At 46.0% G+C, this 15,516-nt stretch overlaps 1 protein-coding gene across 2 annotated transcripts in view; it reads right to left on the bottom strand.

Annotated features, from left to right (window-relative positions):
- The window catches only part of LOC146074318 (stabilin-2-like), a 324,893-nt gene that overhangs the window by 105,937 nt on the left and 203,440 nt on the right, over positions 1 to 15,516 (bottom strand). For both annotated transcript variants that reach the window (XM_083182261.1, XM_083182263.1), the window contains exons 45-46: positions 7,771 to 7,890; positions 6,295 to 6,342 (exon numbers count right to left, since the gene is read on the bottom strand). In XM_083182261.1, the coding sequence (XP_083038387.1) occupies positions 6,295 to 6,342; positions 7,771 to 7,890 (168 nt within the window). The remainder of the gene's footprint in view (positions 1 to 6,294; positions 6,343 to 7,770; positions 7,891 to 15,516) is intronic.

The following is a 15,516-nucleotide window of genomic DNA, read 5'->3' as shown; positions in this document are numbered from 1 at the left end:
TTGCACCAATACAGTGGAACCCCCCCACAAGTCACCCCATTTTGCGAAGTACACCCCTCAGGGAATTCATCTAGGGGTATAGTGTACATTTCAAACCCCCAGGGGTTTCACCAATTTTGATACAAGTGGGCAGTGAAAATGAAAAATTACATTTTTTTACACAAAAATGCAGTTCTGGCTCAAAATTTTTCATTTTCAGAAGGAATGAAGGAGACAAAGCACCCCAAAATCTGTGCCCCAATTTCTCCCGAGTACAGCAATGCCTCATGTGTGACCAAAAAGTGGCAGGACTCAGAAGGGAAGGAGTGAAATTTGGAGTTTGCAGCACAAATTCTGGTGGAATGATGGTGGGTGCTATGTCGCATTAGCAAGACCCCCAAAGCACCAATACAGTGGAACCCCCCCACAAGTGACCCCATTTTGCAAACTACACCCCTCAGGGAATTCATCTAGGGGTATAGTGTACATTTCAAACCCCCAGGGGTCTCACCAATTTTGATAAAACTGGGCAGTGAACATGAAAAATTACATTTTTTTACACAAAAATGCAGTTCTGGCTCAAAATTTTTCATTTTCACAAGGAATGAAGGAGAAAAAGCACCCCAAAATCTGTGCCCCAATATCTCCCAAGTACGGCAATGCCTCACATGTGACCAAAAAATACCAGTTGGGTGCATGGCAGGACTCAGAAGGGAAGGAGTGATTTTTGGATTTTGCGGCTCAGATTCTGGTGGAATGAATGGTGGGTGCTATGTGGCATTAGCAAGACCCCCGAAGCACGGTGAAATTATGAACCTAATATTCCATAGATGTGTGGTATATTTTAAAACACTCCTTTATACATAGGCCGTGTTTGTCGGGGCAAGTGTCACACTGGAAAATAGTTTGCTTTCTTATTCCCTTTTTATAGCAAACTTTGCACCTTTTTTGTGTCCTGCCCTTTTTTCCAGTGGAGGGGATTTCATCAGGAAAATGCTGCCCTGGTACAATACGGGGGCCAGTACTAGAAGTACTGGGGCCCTCTGCCTGCTGGTTCCGAAATATTAGGCCCTTTATGACTTCCTCTTGAAAGTGCATAAATGTCCCCCTCTGGCCGGTAGAACGGAATAGCACGTAAGCGTTATACAGTGCCATCTGGATGATATACACGGCCACCTTCTTGTACCAGATTTTTGTTTTCCGCAGGGCACTGTACGGCTTCAGTACCTGATCTGAAAGATCCACTCCGCCCATGTACCTATTGTAATCCAGGATACAATTAGGTTTGGAGGTGTGGGTACTGGTACCTCGTACAGGGATGGAGGTGGTACTGTCTCCGTGAATTGTTGTCAGTATAAGGACATCCCTCTTGTCCTTATATTTGACCAACAACATATTTTCGTTGCATATTCCCCTGCTTTCACCCCTTCTCATTACTTGGGCAATGTGCGTTTTTGGGAGGCCTCTTTGGTTCTTGCGCACAGTACCGCAAGCTGCTGTACCTCTTGAACCAAGGGCCTTAAACAGGGGGATGCTAGTGTAAAAGTTATCCACATAGAGGTGATAACCCTTATCCAGGAAGGGGTGCACTAAATCCCAGACAATTTTCCCACTAACACCTACGAGGGAGGGGGGGCATTCTGGCGGTTCAATTCTTGAATCCTTCCCTTCATAAACCCTAAACCTGTGGGTGTACCCTGAGGTGCTTTCACACAGTTTATACATTTTTATGCCATACCTTGCCCTCTTACTGGGAAGGTACTGGCGGAATTTAACCCTTCCTTTAAAATGTATAAGGGACTCGTCGATACAAATAAATTTTTCAGGGATGTACACCTCTTCAAATTTGGCACTGAAATGATCAATGACCGGCCTGACTTTGAATAGCCGGTCAAAGGTGGGATCATCTCTGGGTGGGCACTGTGCATTATCGGTGTAATGTATAAATTTAAGAATTGTCTCAAATCGAGTCCGGGTCATGGCCATACGGTAAAATGGAGTACTGTACAGAACATCTGTACTCCAATATTGCCTAATTTCTGGCTTTTTTACTATGCCCATATGAAACACCAGACCCCAAAACGTCATCATCTCTACTGCATCTACAGGGGTCCACCTAGCAAATGATGACGTGGGGTTTTGAGCAATAAACTGCTGGGCATATAAATTAGTTTGGTCCACCATTAAATTTATAAAATCATCAGAGAAAAATAATTTGAAAAAGTCAATTTCTCTGAGACCTGTGGAATCAAATTGGATTCCTGGCATGGCCAAAAACTCAGGAACCTGGGGCTCAAAATTGTCTGGTGGTGGGGTCCATACGAGATCAATTGTTGGGGGGGGGGGTCTCAGCTGCTCTACGGGGGCGTCTTTGAGGGGGTCCCTCATCACCAGAGGAGGAAGAGGAGCTTAAGACGAATCCTTCAAATTCCCCGCTTGCATCACTGGCTGTGTCAGAGTCAGAGGCAAGCATGGCATATGCCTCCTCCACTGAATACATTCTCCTGGATGACTGGGAGGACATTTGGGAGGACATTTGGGAGGACATTTGGGAGGACATTTTTATTTTTGTGTTACTGGTAGTGAAATGTTTCAACACGTGTATAGTGTAGGGGGGGGGGGTACAAACTTTATTTCAACCTGGGGGGTATGTAGTGTGTAGTGTGTATGTAGTGCAGAAAAAAAAAAATACTTTATACCAATAAAAAAAAAAAAATGAAGGGGTTAAAAATAAAAAATTGAAGGGGTTAAAAAAAAAAAAAAAAAAGGTCCTGCGCCAAAAATTGAGCACAGATGTTGGTCAGTAACGTCTGTCACTGAACAGCGCTCAAAGGCAACAGTAATTTGATCAAAAAAAAAAAAAAAATAGATCAACCCTGTGCCGAAAAAGCTGATCAGTGATGTACGTCACTGATCAGCGCACAGTGGCCACAGGACACCCACAAAATCACAGTGTGTGTAAAAAAAAAATTAAAAAAAGACCCCACAGCACTCACAAAAAAAAAAAAAGGTGATCAGTGATGCGACACTGATTACCAGTGAGGTGCAGCAGGTGCACAACCTTTGGTGCAACTGACAGTGCAACTGACAGGTATATCTAAAAAAAAAAAACCTCTGTACCCCCAAAAAAGTTGCTGTTCACCTCAGATATAGTGATCAGCACAAAAGGCGGGGGCAGCAGACACAAAATTTAGCACTCTCTATCACTCTCTGTCACTATCTCTCTCTATCTCTCTATCTCTCACTATCTATCACTCTATGACACTGCAGCAGCAGCACTGACAGGTATATCTATATATAAAAAAAAACCTGCGCCCCCAAAAAGTTGCTGATCAGTTAATTTATACTGATCAGCACAAAAGGAGGGGGCAGCAGTCAGTTATATAAAAAATATATAGCACAATCTGTCACTATCTCTCTCTATCTCTCTCTCTCTATCTCTCTCTATCTCTCTATAACTATCACACTGCAGCAGCACAAAATATAGCACTCTGTCACTAGGCCTCTCTATCTATCTCTCTCTATCTCTCTCTATCTCTCTCTCTCTCTATCTATAACTATATCACACTGCAGCAGCACAAAATATAGCACTCTCTGACACTATCTCTCTCTCTATCTCTCTCTATCTCTCTCTATCTCTCTCTATCTATCTCTCTATCTCTCTCTATCTATCTCTCTATCTAGCTATTACACTGCAGCAGCACAATTTCACAGCACAGGAAGGCACAAGTAGCAACAGGAACCAGGAAGCATCCAGCACACTACAAGCACAGATCAAGCAGTGATCAAGCAGTGATGAAGCAGTGATCAGGTAAGTATGGAGCAAGGTTCTGGTCAGTATATGGCGGCAGGTGGGCACGGTGACCGCACTGCACGCTATTCCAGACCGGAATGGCGTCTGCAGTGCAGTCACCGTTAGTTTAAACCCCCCTCCATGGCTGTGATTGGTCCGTCGGTCCGACGGACCAATCACGGCCTTTGGGGGCGGGCGGGGTGTGGTGGGGTGACACCAGTGTCACCCTTACACCCCGCGGTGATTGGTGCTGTACTTTACAGCACCAATCACCTCCGATCCCGTGTCACCGGCGAACGTTATTCGCCGGTGACACAGGAAAACGCTGTGAATGGCTGTTCACACTGAACAGCCAATCACAGCGATCGCCGACGGGGGGGCGGCATCGCAGCCCCCCCTGGGCATGCACGGACATGTCTGCTGTCAGGGACAGCAGACATGTTGAAACTGTCACCGCGTCTATAGACGCGTGACAGTTTAAATCCATGACGTACATTTACGCCATGTGTCGGGAAGTGCTTCCCGACCATGACGTAAATGTACGTCAAATGTCGGGAAGGGGTTAAGGAGGCCATCCCAGCTGCACTCTCAGAAGTTTAACTCCTTGGTGCCCGGTCTGGAGGACCTAGAATATCCCATGGTACCAGTGGTCCACCATAGGCTGAAGGAAAAATAAGCTTTTCTTGTCCACTATTAATTGTCTTTTAAGAATATGAATAGGAGAGCGAGATTTAAACAAATACAGATGACATAAGAAACGTGATGATTCTTCTAGAGTGATCGGCAGATCCTCACTGAGTATTTGTTCCCCTGTTTTTACACAAAACAGGGGCTACTAACACACACACGCAACCAATATTAGAAATCCCAAAATTCCACAACCACAAGTACAAAATTGTAATTATAATGATATAAGTTGTTCCTGAGCGAGGGAATATGCTAAATGCCGTGTATGTAAATTCCGTGAGCAGTGATTGGCTGCTGGGTGGTTAAAGGAAGGGATCGAGCGTCACAGTCGCCACCCCTCTGACGAAGTCTGGTGACGAAACGCGTTGGGGTGTGGCTACTGTGACGCTGTACGGAGTTCCCACGGACCGAGCTGGGGAAAGGATCGAGGAGAAGCCCAGGCACGAGACGACAGTGCGGGACGTTGCCGGCGGTGCCTGAGGGTCGTGAGTCCAAAACATATGTTACAGCCGTGTTGCCTGTGGGAACCTCTTTTATGAAATCATGTGGTAGTCCAGTCCACAGCTGATGGACTATTTGGTACGGGCAATTTATACCGTCATTTTATGACTATTTAAGTCTGCTGTCTTTTTATAATTAAAAACGGTAATACACCATAGGCGCCCCCTTTGTCTTCCTCTCTTTCCAGAATTTCTTGCTTGTGAGCCTTTGGGATCAGGCTCTGGCATCGGGGAGCAGCTGTCCTAATATTATTGGAAGGACTAGTGTACTGTCTTGAGCTTGTGGAACAAGCTTATTTGTTGAACTGCAGGTGTCAGCGCACCATTCCTCACACAAACTGTTGCATATATATATATATATATATATATATATAAATATATATATATGTCTAGTGTCCGTAAGTCTCCGAAACACTGCCAGCAGGAGATGTAGTCCTGGTGGCTGAGGGGACGCTGTGGGCCCCCCTTCCCCTGCTCAGAGAAAGACTGCGGCTATTAGGAGACTACAAGTATCGGCAGTGTGTGGCCAATCAGCAGTGCCAGTGACTGACTGTAGATTGGTCCCCATCTCCACTACGCCGCAACCAACCACTACAGCACAAGCAGTGCAGCCGAGAGGAATGCCGGGCCCCGGTAAAAGTTTGGGGCCGTGGCCTAAGTGTGGAAACATCCCACACTTAGGCCACGCCCCCAATATGTTTAGAGAAGGGTGAAAGAAAACTCTAAAAACTGTAATCTCAGCAGCAGCACACACCTACAGCATGTGCTGGGCTGACAGCAGGCTCAGCATGACCTCTCACGCTGGAGAGGAGGGAAAGAGGGGTCAGACCAGGGCCCCGCAGGGTCCCCTCCAGCAAGCCTGGACCCGGGTAGTTATTACCCGCTCCCCCCTTTTCTCGGCTGCCCTGAGCACAAGCGGCCACCGCTGCAGGGATCAGAGAATCAGCTGTGTGACATCACACAGCCGATTCTCTGTGGTTGAAGTGCCACAGCACCGAGAACCCTACCCGGCAGCGGGGACTAGCAGTGGGCAAAGATTCTGACTGTTAGAGGCAGTGTTATCTTTATTTTAAAATTGGGATAGGTTAGTGGATAGTAAAATGGTAATGACCACTTCCCCTTTACCTATGGCCACACCCCTCTATTGCCACACACCCTGTACCGGTTTTTGAGTTGGAGATGTTAGGGTATGCTGGTATGGAAAGCTGTCCCATAGCATCCTGCTATGAAAAGTTATTCACCCCAAGGAAAATTGTCAAAATGGGCTAAAAACTCTCAGTGTGTCAGTAAGATGTTTAGCTTTAGGGAGTGATTGTAAGGTCTGATATACTGTACCTGCAGCAAATAAAAGAAATTAGAAGTTTTGGGATTTCTCCTCAGTTCCTAAAGGAAAAGGAAAATAGTTGATTAATAGATTGTGAATATTCCTGGAAACTTCTGCAGTGAGCAGCCATATTGCTTTTTATATATGATTGTCGATGTAAGAACTGCTTACTGGTATAGTCCATGGAATATCAGCAGCAGAAGTAAAGCATCAATGTACATAGGGATGCTAGGCATGCATGAATATAATCAGGGCTATTTTTCAGTAGGATCCAGCAGGAACTGAGGCCCTTATTCTAGTTCACTCTTTCTTACAAAATATTTCTTAGATGGACAAAATCATGTGCACTGCAGGTGAGGCAGGTGTTACTTATGCAGAGATAATTAGATTTGGGTGGGGTTTCACACCTGCCTCACCTGCAGTGCACATGGTTTTGTCCATCTAATACTGTGTACACACGGGGGTGATAGGGGCTATAATCGCTGGGAATATGGTCGCAGGCGACCATATTGCCAGTGATTTTAGTGCGCACCAGCGATAAATCGCCGGGTGCGCGCTCCCGTTTTCTGTCCCATTGTAATCGCTGCTCCTGCGACCAGCTAATTACCTCTGCGGCTCCCCCAGCAGAGGTTCCTTTTCATCAGCGACCATCTCTGGTTGCTGATGAAAAGGAGACACTGAGCAATATATTGCTCAGCAATATATTGCAAGCAATATATCTCCTTCCCGTGTGTACGCACCTTAAGAAATATTTTGTCAGAAAGAGTGAACTAGAATAAGGGCCTCAGTTCCTGCTGGAACCTGCTGAAAAATAGCCCTGAGTATAATTATATGTTGGGACACTATGGTTCTATGTATGTCTATAAATCTGTCCCTCAGAATGATTGCACTAATGCTATGGAGAAATTCAGAATGTATAACTAGTAATGACAGAACAACATAACAGTAATGCTTGCTTGCATTTGAACAGAGGAACACTTAAATTGCTCTTTTGGGCGCCATCTAGTGGCCACTGATGTGCCAAAAATTGGATTCACTCCATAGAGCAGTGGTCAGGGAACTGGGTCCTCATTACCCCACGCAGTGCATGTTTTGCAGGTCTCCTCACAGAATCACAAGTGAAATAATTAACTCCACCTGCGGACCTTATAATATGTGTCTGTGATTAATTAGTACACCTGTGCACCTGCTGGGTTACAAGCAAAACATGCACTGTATGGGGTAATGAGGACCCAGTTCCCTGACCACTGCCATAGAGGTACAATGTGTAAAACACAGATCAGAAGCCCCACCTTTTTCACAGCATCCTGCTAATTTTATATACATATCAATAATATTTAGATTCATGTGGCAATCGTTAGGTTATTATCAAAGCAGTATGTTCAACATCTCCAAAATATATTGTAACATATGGGCCAGTATCCTCAGCAAACAGGCACATCATATTTTAGGACTCATAACACATGATCATAATTAGCATAGAGTACCTCGTAGATACTGCCCTTGCAGTTTATTCCATCTCCGATATAATTAGACTTGCAGGTACAGGTTCGTTCAGCTGGCCCAGTATTGTTGCAGGTGGCGTACTCGCTACAGCCACCATTTTTCTGAAAAATACAGATCATGTCAGTGAATAAGTTTTCTTCTCTTATGGTAAACAAGGCAAATATAGATAGCACTATGGAAACCTGTCTGTTGTATGGGAACTAGTTTCAGTAGTGTCATAACTAGAGACAGGATTATATGCACATGCATTTGCATATTTTGCCCATTCTCACTGGTTATTGCATACTTTACCTAAAATCTAGTGATGGTGCATATTTTAGGCCCCGCTCTCTTCCCACCCGTGAGTCACAGCACTGCTTTGCCCTGCTTCTGCTGCCCAGGTAGTGGTAAAGTGCACAGTGTGGGTAACCTTGGATGTACGCTATGTCTGACACTGCTCTAGGCTGCTAATACATGTTAATAAAAATCAGTTGGAGTGGGTGACATTAAGTCCCAGGCCCCTGGCCAAGAGACAGACTTCTGCAGCAGAGGAGGCGGGCTGAAGGGTTGTGACATCACGCGCCGCGGAGGAAATGCCATGTCACAGTGAGTACCCTCACACACTATGCTGACATTTGATCGATCGGCGCTGGAGATAAGGGTCCGTGTAGTTGATGCAAGAATAGCTTTGGACGCTGCAGTCTGCTGTAGGGATTCAGTATTGAATCCCGGCGGTCGGGATCCCGGCGTTCAGAATCCCGACGCCGGAATCCCGACAGCCGAAATGCCGACAAGGGGGGGACGTGGATCGCCCCCCCCTTGCGGGCTCGCTGCGCTCGCCACGCAGCGGGCCCGGTGCCTCGCTACGCTCGGCACACTAATTTATTCTCCCTCCAGGGGTGTCGTGGACACCACAGGAGGGAGAAGGTGTCGGCATTTCGGCGGTCGGGATTCCGGCGTCGGGATTCTGAACGCCGGGATCCCGACCGCCGGGATTTTAACTGCATCCCTGCTGTAGTGGCCAGGAAGAACATAAAAAATCCTGTGTACAGCACTAGACACCTGCAGGTGCTGTGGGCCTATTTTTGAGGTTTATTTGCAACTAATTGTATGCTGATTTTTAAATAAATAAGTTAAAAATTACTTTTTTTATTATTTAATGTAGCATATTTTAACACTTTTCATGCATATTTTAAGTATTATTCATGCATATTTGCATGCATATTTCAAGCTTTTTATGTTGCATATAATCCTGTCTCTAGTCATAACATTTGATTCTTTCCCAGCGTGAAGAGGTACTACCTAGCCAGCATGGAAAGTGCATACTGTACTTACCAAGTCACATTTGATTATTCGGTACTTGTTTCCTAGCACAGCGCCCATCTCGTTGATTGTATGCCTTAACTTTAAGGTACTTAAGGCATACAAAATTCTTGGAATTCCATAAAGAATTTTTTTGTATTGTGTATCCTTGTCAAGTTCTGGTATAACTTGTCTTGGGTGTTCCTTGCGGCTTTGGCAACCCATCTTTGCGCAATTGTACCCGAAAAATCTTGTTTGTACTTAAGGCATACAATCAACGCGATGGACCTGATTTTCTGTCAATCACCAGCTAATTTGCCGGTGAAAGAGAAAATCGCGTTGATCGCGTCCATCGCGGCCCTTAATAAGGGGCCGCGATGCGACCGACGCGATCAACACAATTGTTCCATAGACTTTAATGTTAAATAAGTTTTAAAGTGAAAATCGGGTTGATCGCGTCGGTCGCGTGCCATTATAATGGCCCGCGATGCGATCAACGCGATTTTACATAGGTGACAATGTGAAATGGGCCAATATGGCCAATTTCACATTGAATATAGTTGTAAAGTATGTTTAATGCCCCCCGTCATTATTAACGCCACCCCGCTATTGACGCCATCCCAAAGCGTGGCGAGCGCAGCGAGCCCGCGGTACGCGTCCTACGACCTTTTCATACCCCTACTATCCATGTCGGTGTGGAGTTGACTTTATAAAGTGTGGCGAGCGCACAGAGCCACCGAGCCCGAAGCGTGGCAAGCGCAGTGAGCCCCCCGAGGGGACGCGTATACCTGTGAAGTTATGCGCGTGCGCTCGCCACGCTTCGGGCTCGGTGGTTTGCTGCGCTCGCCACACTTTACAAGATCAACTCCACGCCGACGTGGATAGTGGGGGTATGAAAAGGTCGGAGGACCCGTACTGCCGCCCCTCGCTGCGCTTGCCATGCTTCGGGTTGGCGTTAACAATGGGGGGGGGGGGGCATTTCAAACATGAGGGGGGGGGTTTGGTATTAGAATGGGGGGTTTGGGGACTTTTTACATTGAAATCAATGTAAAATCGGGTCTCAGGGACCCTTATATTGATTCCAATGTAAAAATCTGGTTAATTGCGTCGATCGCATCGCATGCGATTTGGCTGGCATGCGATGCAATCGACGCGATTTTTCCGACCCGATGGATACAATCAAAATTGGTGGCGCTGTGCTAAGAAACAAGTACCAATTATTCTTTTTTTTACACTAAAGTCTTACCATCTAAAGGTTACATTCATTGGTCCAAAAGAAAATGGATGGCCATCGATAGGTAAAACGATCGATGGTCATCTATCACATAGCTTATTACTATTGATGGCTGGTTACAGTATTGCCATTAATAGCAACTGCAGCAATAGCCATCTCTACAGCAGCACAGCACTGTAGCATCTGAGAGCTAAAGGGCTCAGACACTAATGCTAAAGTGCAGATCTACATGATTTACACGGTGATTCCAGCAGCACTGCTGATGTGGACTTCAGAGAGGTAGGAATTGAAAAAACTAAGTGCAGCATGTGTGGTTTGCCCCCCTGGACACAGGGGCCCATGTGCATCATACACACTGCACAATTAAAAACATGCCACTGATTAAGGCTCCTTAGAGGGAGGGTGCGCAGGTACTTTTTACCCGGGCCTGAGTCTGCTGGAGCTGGGCAGTGGGGAGAGAGAGCACAGGCTGCCGCTGCAGCACAGCCGCTCTTTCCAGCTCATCACATGCTGCTCAGTGCCGTGTGCTGAGCTGGGAAGAGAGACAGCTGCAGCGGCATGTCATCTCTCTCCTTCTCCCCCCCCCCCCCCCACAGGGATGTGGCCATGCCCCTCTGGGCCACACCCCTGCCCCATGGCCATGCACCCTCCTTAATTTATCAGGGTTCGGCTGACTTGTGCCCCTGGTCACTGGCGACCTTTGGTTTACACCATCCTCAGATGGCATAAACCACTTTATGCCTATAAAGATATTTTCACAAATGTGAAAAACTCCTCCAATATGCCAGGGATTTAACTTGTAGTGGGTTATGGTATAGGCCTATAGGGAATCAAAAATGTCTAGGTGGACAGTCACTAGGTCGACCACTAATGGTCAACAGTGACTAGGTAGGCACCAATAAATGGTCCACATACCTTAGGTCGACACAAGTCTGTCTATACAAAAAAAAATATATGAAAAACTCTTGTTGACCTGTTGAGTGTCAACGATTTCCATGTCGACCTTTAGCTTGTGTTAACTTTCCATATGTATTTTGACTATTCTTAGGTGTCGACCTAGTCACTGTCGGCAAATAGTGGTCGACCTAGTCACCGTCGACCTAGACCAGGGGTGTCCAAAACGGTCCTCAAGATCTACCAACAGTCCACGTTCTCCAAATCATCTAGCTGGTGCACAGCTGTAGTCATTACTAACTGTCACAATTTCAAACCTGCTGCATTCATTCCTTCTATTGAGCCACAGGTTGCTTGTAAAACATGAACTGTTGGTAGATCTTGAGGACAGGTTTGGCCACTCTTGACCTAGACATTGTGGACTCAGGGACCAGATACCCTTCCAGCGACATTGCGTATCGATTCGCTACTGCTACTCCTGTAAGTTACACTTAGGGCCCGATTCTGACCTGATCACTGATCTGCAAATATGTAGGTGACTGCGAGTAGAGTAGTTAGCCACCACTAGGGTGGCCAATCCCAGGATCGGGATCGGCGGGATTTCCGGGATTTGGCCCCAAAATGTCTGGGATTTCAATCCCGGGATTGGAGTATCCCGGCTGCTGAGCACCCACTTAGAATCTGGCCGGCTGTTCCCGACCCCGGCATGCAGCCTGCGCAGCATGACCTCTGACCGTCACGCTGCGCAGTCCAAAGTGTCCTGCTACAGATGACCGCTCCCGGCCGCATTGATCTCCTAGCCTCCCCTCCTGCCCAGCTGGTGCTGCCGCACCACCGCAGTGCTGCTGTCTGCCCCGCTCCCGCCGCCTATGTAAGTAAATCTGCGGGGCGGCACCAGGCACCCCCCTCAGCGCTGCTTTGCCCCGCTCCCACCCGCCTATATAAGTAAATCTGCGGGGTGGCACCAGGCACCCTCTGCAGCACTGCTCTGCCCCGCTCCCGGCTGCCGCGCACCCGCCCATGTAAATTAAACTGCAGGGTGGACAGGGAGTGTTTTTCTTTTAGGGATGCCAATCCCGGGATCCCGAGAATCCCGGGATTAAAAAAATGCCCTGGGAATGGCATCACTAGTCACCGCACAGCCTAAAAACCCACCCTGTATAAATCTGGGAGTGAATTGCGTAAATATCGCTATCCGGTCTCATGTCACACATCCATATGTAATTCACTCACATCAAATGATTTTCCCAGTCTGTGCACATGTGAGTAAGTCTATCCCCTCCACAACTCTAAAGGCCGCCATACACTATGCGATTTGGCCTCGATTTCACCCGATCCAGATGGATCGGGCAGTGAAATCGGACCAAATCGCAGGTTTTGACACCCGGTCCGACCCGATGCGCGGTCCCATGCGCATCGGGTCAGAGTCGGGACGTCGGACCGACTGCACATAAGATAAATCTTATGTGCAGCCGTGGGGACTCTGAGGACGCCGGCGAGGGAGGGGGGCGGGAGACGCCGGCGAGGGAGGGGGGCGGCAGGGGGAGCCGGAGCAGGGAGCTGTCATGCTCCGTCCGGGTAGGGGGGGGGGACACGCCGCTAGTAGAGCGGACGCTGCGGGGGACACAGGCAGCAGTGACATAGAGCCGGGCGGGGGGAGCCGGGAGCTGTCAGCACTGAAAAAAAAAAACCCATACAATGAATGGGCAGCCTGTGATTGGCTGAGCGCTCTCTCAGCCTGTCAGCAATTGGCTGAGAGAGCGCTCAGCCAATCACAGGCTGCCCATTCATTGTATGGGCTTTTTTTTTTTTCAGTACTGACAGCTCCCGGCTCCCCCCGCCCGGCTCTATGTTACTGCCACCTGTGTCCCCCGCAGCGTCCGCACTACTAGCAGCGTGAGTCCGTCCCCATCCGCCGCCCGCCACCTCGATGTCCTCGGCCCCCCTGCTCGCTCCACATTGCAGCTCCCTGGGAGTTGCAAATGATACATCGCATGCGATGTATCATTTGCAAAACTTGGCACATCAAGTGCCAAATCGTGTGTCCCCCTCCCGGGGAGCTGCAGGGGGAAATCAGGTCCGACTCGTCCTTAGGACAAGTCGGACTAATGTATGGGGGCCTTAAGATAGTGTCAGGCTGAGTGAGGCTAGTGGGTACTGTTAGCCATGGGGTTTTTATACACATGGACAAATGAATGAATCATAACACCTGTGGTGTGATTTACAAAACAACATAATATGTATAAAGAAATGCGTATCAACAGAAGGCAAACGATAATAATATACATTAAGTTGTTAATACAGATCAAGGATTTCAAAAATGAGTATTGCAAAGTATAAATCCAAGTGGTAATAAGAATGACAGGGAAAGTGTGTAGGAACGATATTTAGCCAATCAGTTTGAGAGATGTCAGAATTAGCATATTATTGTGAGGTGTTGTCATGGTGACCGGCAGCTAGTCCAATCGATAGTCTTAGCTGTCCGGTCACATGACACTGAGCAACGTGTTGCCGGGACCCGGAAGTATCGGGATCCTGCGTGCGGTTCAAGCCTCGTTTCAGGCTCCGTTCGTAAGAGGCTTCCATCACGTGACTGCGTGTCAGGCCTCTTTCTATTGTTGTACAGGGATTGGCCGTGTTTTAAATGTGTCAAACACTGCTTTGCTTTGGAGCCTGGGCGGGTATCTATAAGCGACACAAGCATTTGGAAAGTCACTGGGATTAATGGGCATAGTCAGCGTACAGATTATTAATAAAAACGGAATAATTAGAAAAGCAAAAAGAGTATATTATACTCATATATAGACATGAGGGCAATATAGTTTTATTTGTATGTATGAGTGCACACATGTAGATAAAACAAGCAAATTGCATGTAGTCAAGTGGGAAACAGCTTGGATCGGTTGTCATGGTAATCATTAGAATCACAAGATAATTGTATTGTGTAGATATCCATACATGGTACCAATAGAAACAAAAAAACATATATAAATATATATGTAAAACCATAAAGTTATATTGAAGTACATTGAGATTAAATAAAATAAAATACACACACAAAAAAAGGTACAATTAGAAAATAAAAATAATAATAAAAATAAAAATAAATATAAAAATAAAAATTAGAAAATAAAATAAAAAAATAAATGAAGATATGAATAAAAATGAATGAAAATTAATATAAATAAGGAATCAAAAGAATCCCAATGGATGCAGTATTCCATATATGTTTTAAAATAGTAATGGTTTAATGTTAGTAATCCTAAAAAGGGTTAATAAGTAACCCTATGTGGATCGCATAAATCTCAGATCCATATAGAGTATCCATAAAAGATAGAGCCTAATAATAACTAGATGTCTAAGGTCGATAATATATATCTATTTCTAGAGAGGAGATGAAATGACATGAAACACATAGGATCTGTATCTAATATCTCGTGGCATATGGTTTAAGTCATGAGGAACTCGGAGGGATGTTTAGAGCCAATGGAGGTTCAATCAAATAACACTATTGAGCTCCACGGCTTCATTTAGGCCATTTGGAAAAAGGGAGTCCATCCGGTACATCCAATGGACCTCTTTCCTACATAAGGATTTGAAGCGGTCACCGCCCCTTGTTGTTATTGGAATGAATTCAACTCCTGTTAGGGTTAAGGAATCAGGATCTCCATTATGTACATCAACAAAGTGTCATGAGACACTGTGTGTGGACATCTTGTTTAGAATGTTCCGCCTGTGTTCCAGGAAACTCTGTTTGAGGGGGCGGGTCGTCCGATCCACATAACAGAGATCACAGGCGCAGCGCAGAACATAGATGACATAACAAGTATTGCAATTTATGAAGTTTTTAATATGATAGGTGAGATCCTCACCATTCATATAGATACTAGTACATTTTTTGGGTACAAATTGACATGTGAGGCAGCGATTTGCCCCACATTTGAAAAAGCCGTTGGGTTTGGGTTTCAGCCAAGTAAGTCCATTGGGGTTCTCTTTCTTGGGGTTGGAGGAGGGAGGTAACTTGGAGCAAGAAGACTTTTCAGGGATCGATTCTTTTTGAAAATAAATTTGGGTTTTTGGGGTAATGCGTCTTCCAATAGGGGATCGTTTTTGAGTTTATTATAATTTTTTGAAATAATATTTTTAATTTTTAAGTAGTGGTCATTAAATTTAGAGATAAAAGCTAACTCGTTATTATTTTGTTTTATTTCGGTATTATTGGTCTTTGTTTTCTTTTTTAGGAGACTTGATCTCTCTATTGTACCGGTCTCGGAGAGGGCTTTTTGCAAAATAAAGTCAGGGTAGTCTCGATCGCTGA

The sequence above is a fragment of the Crinia signifera genome, chromosome 4, assembly GCF_055691185.1.
Source record: "Crinia signifera chromosome 4, ASM5569118v1, whole genome shotgun sequence".
Taxonomy (NCBI): Eukaryota; Metazoa; Chordata; class Amphibia; order Anura; family Myobatrachidae; genus Crinia; species Crinia signifera.
Note: the sequence above shows the minus strand (reverse complement) of the source record. Positions and strands in the feature narration are given on the sequence as shown.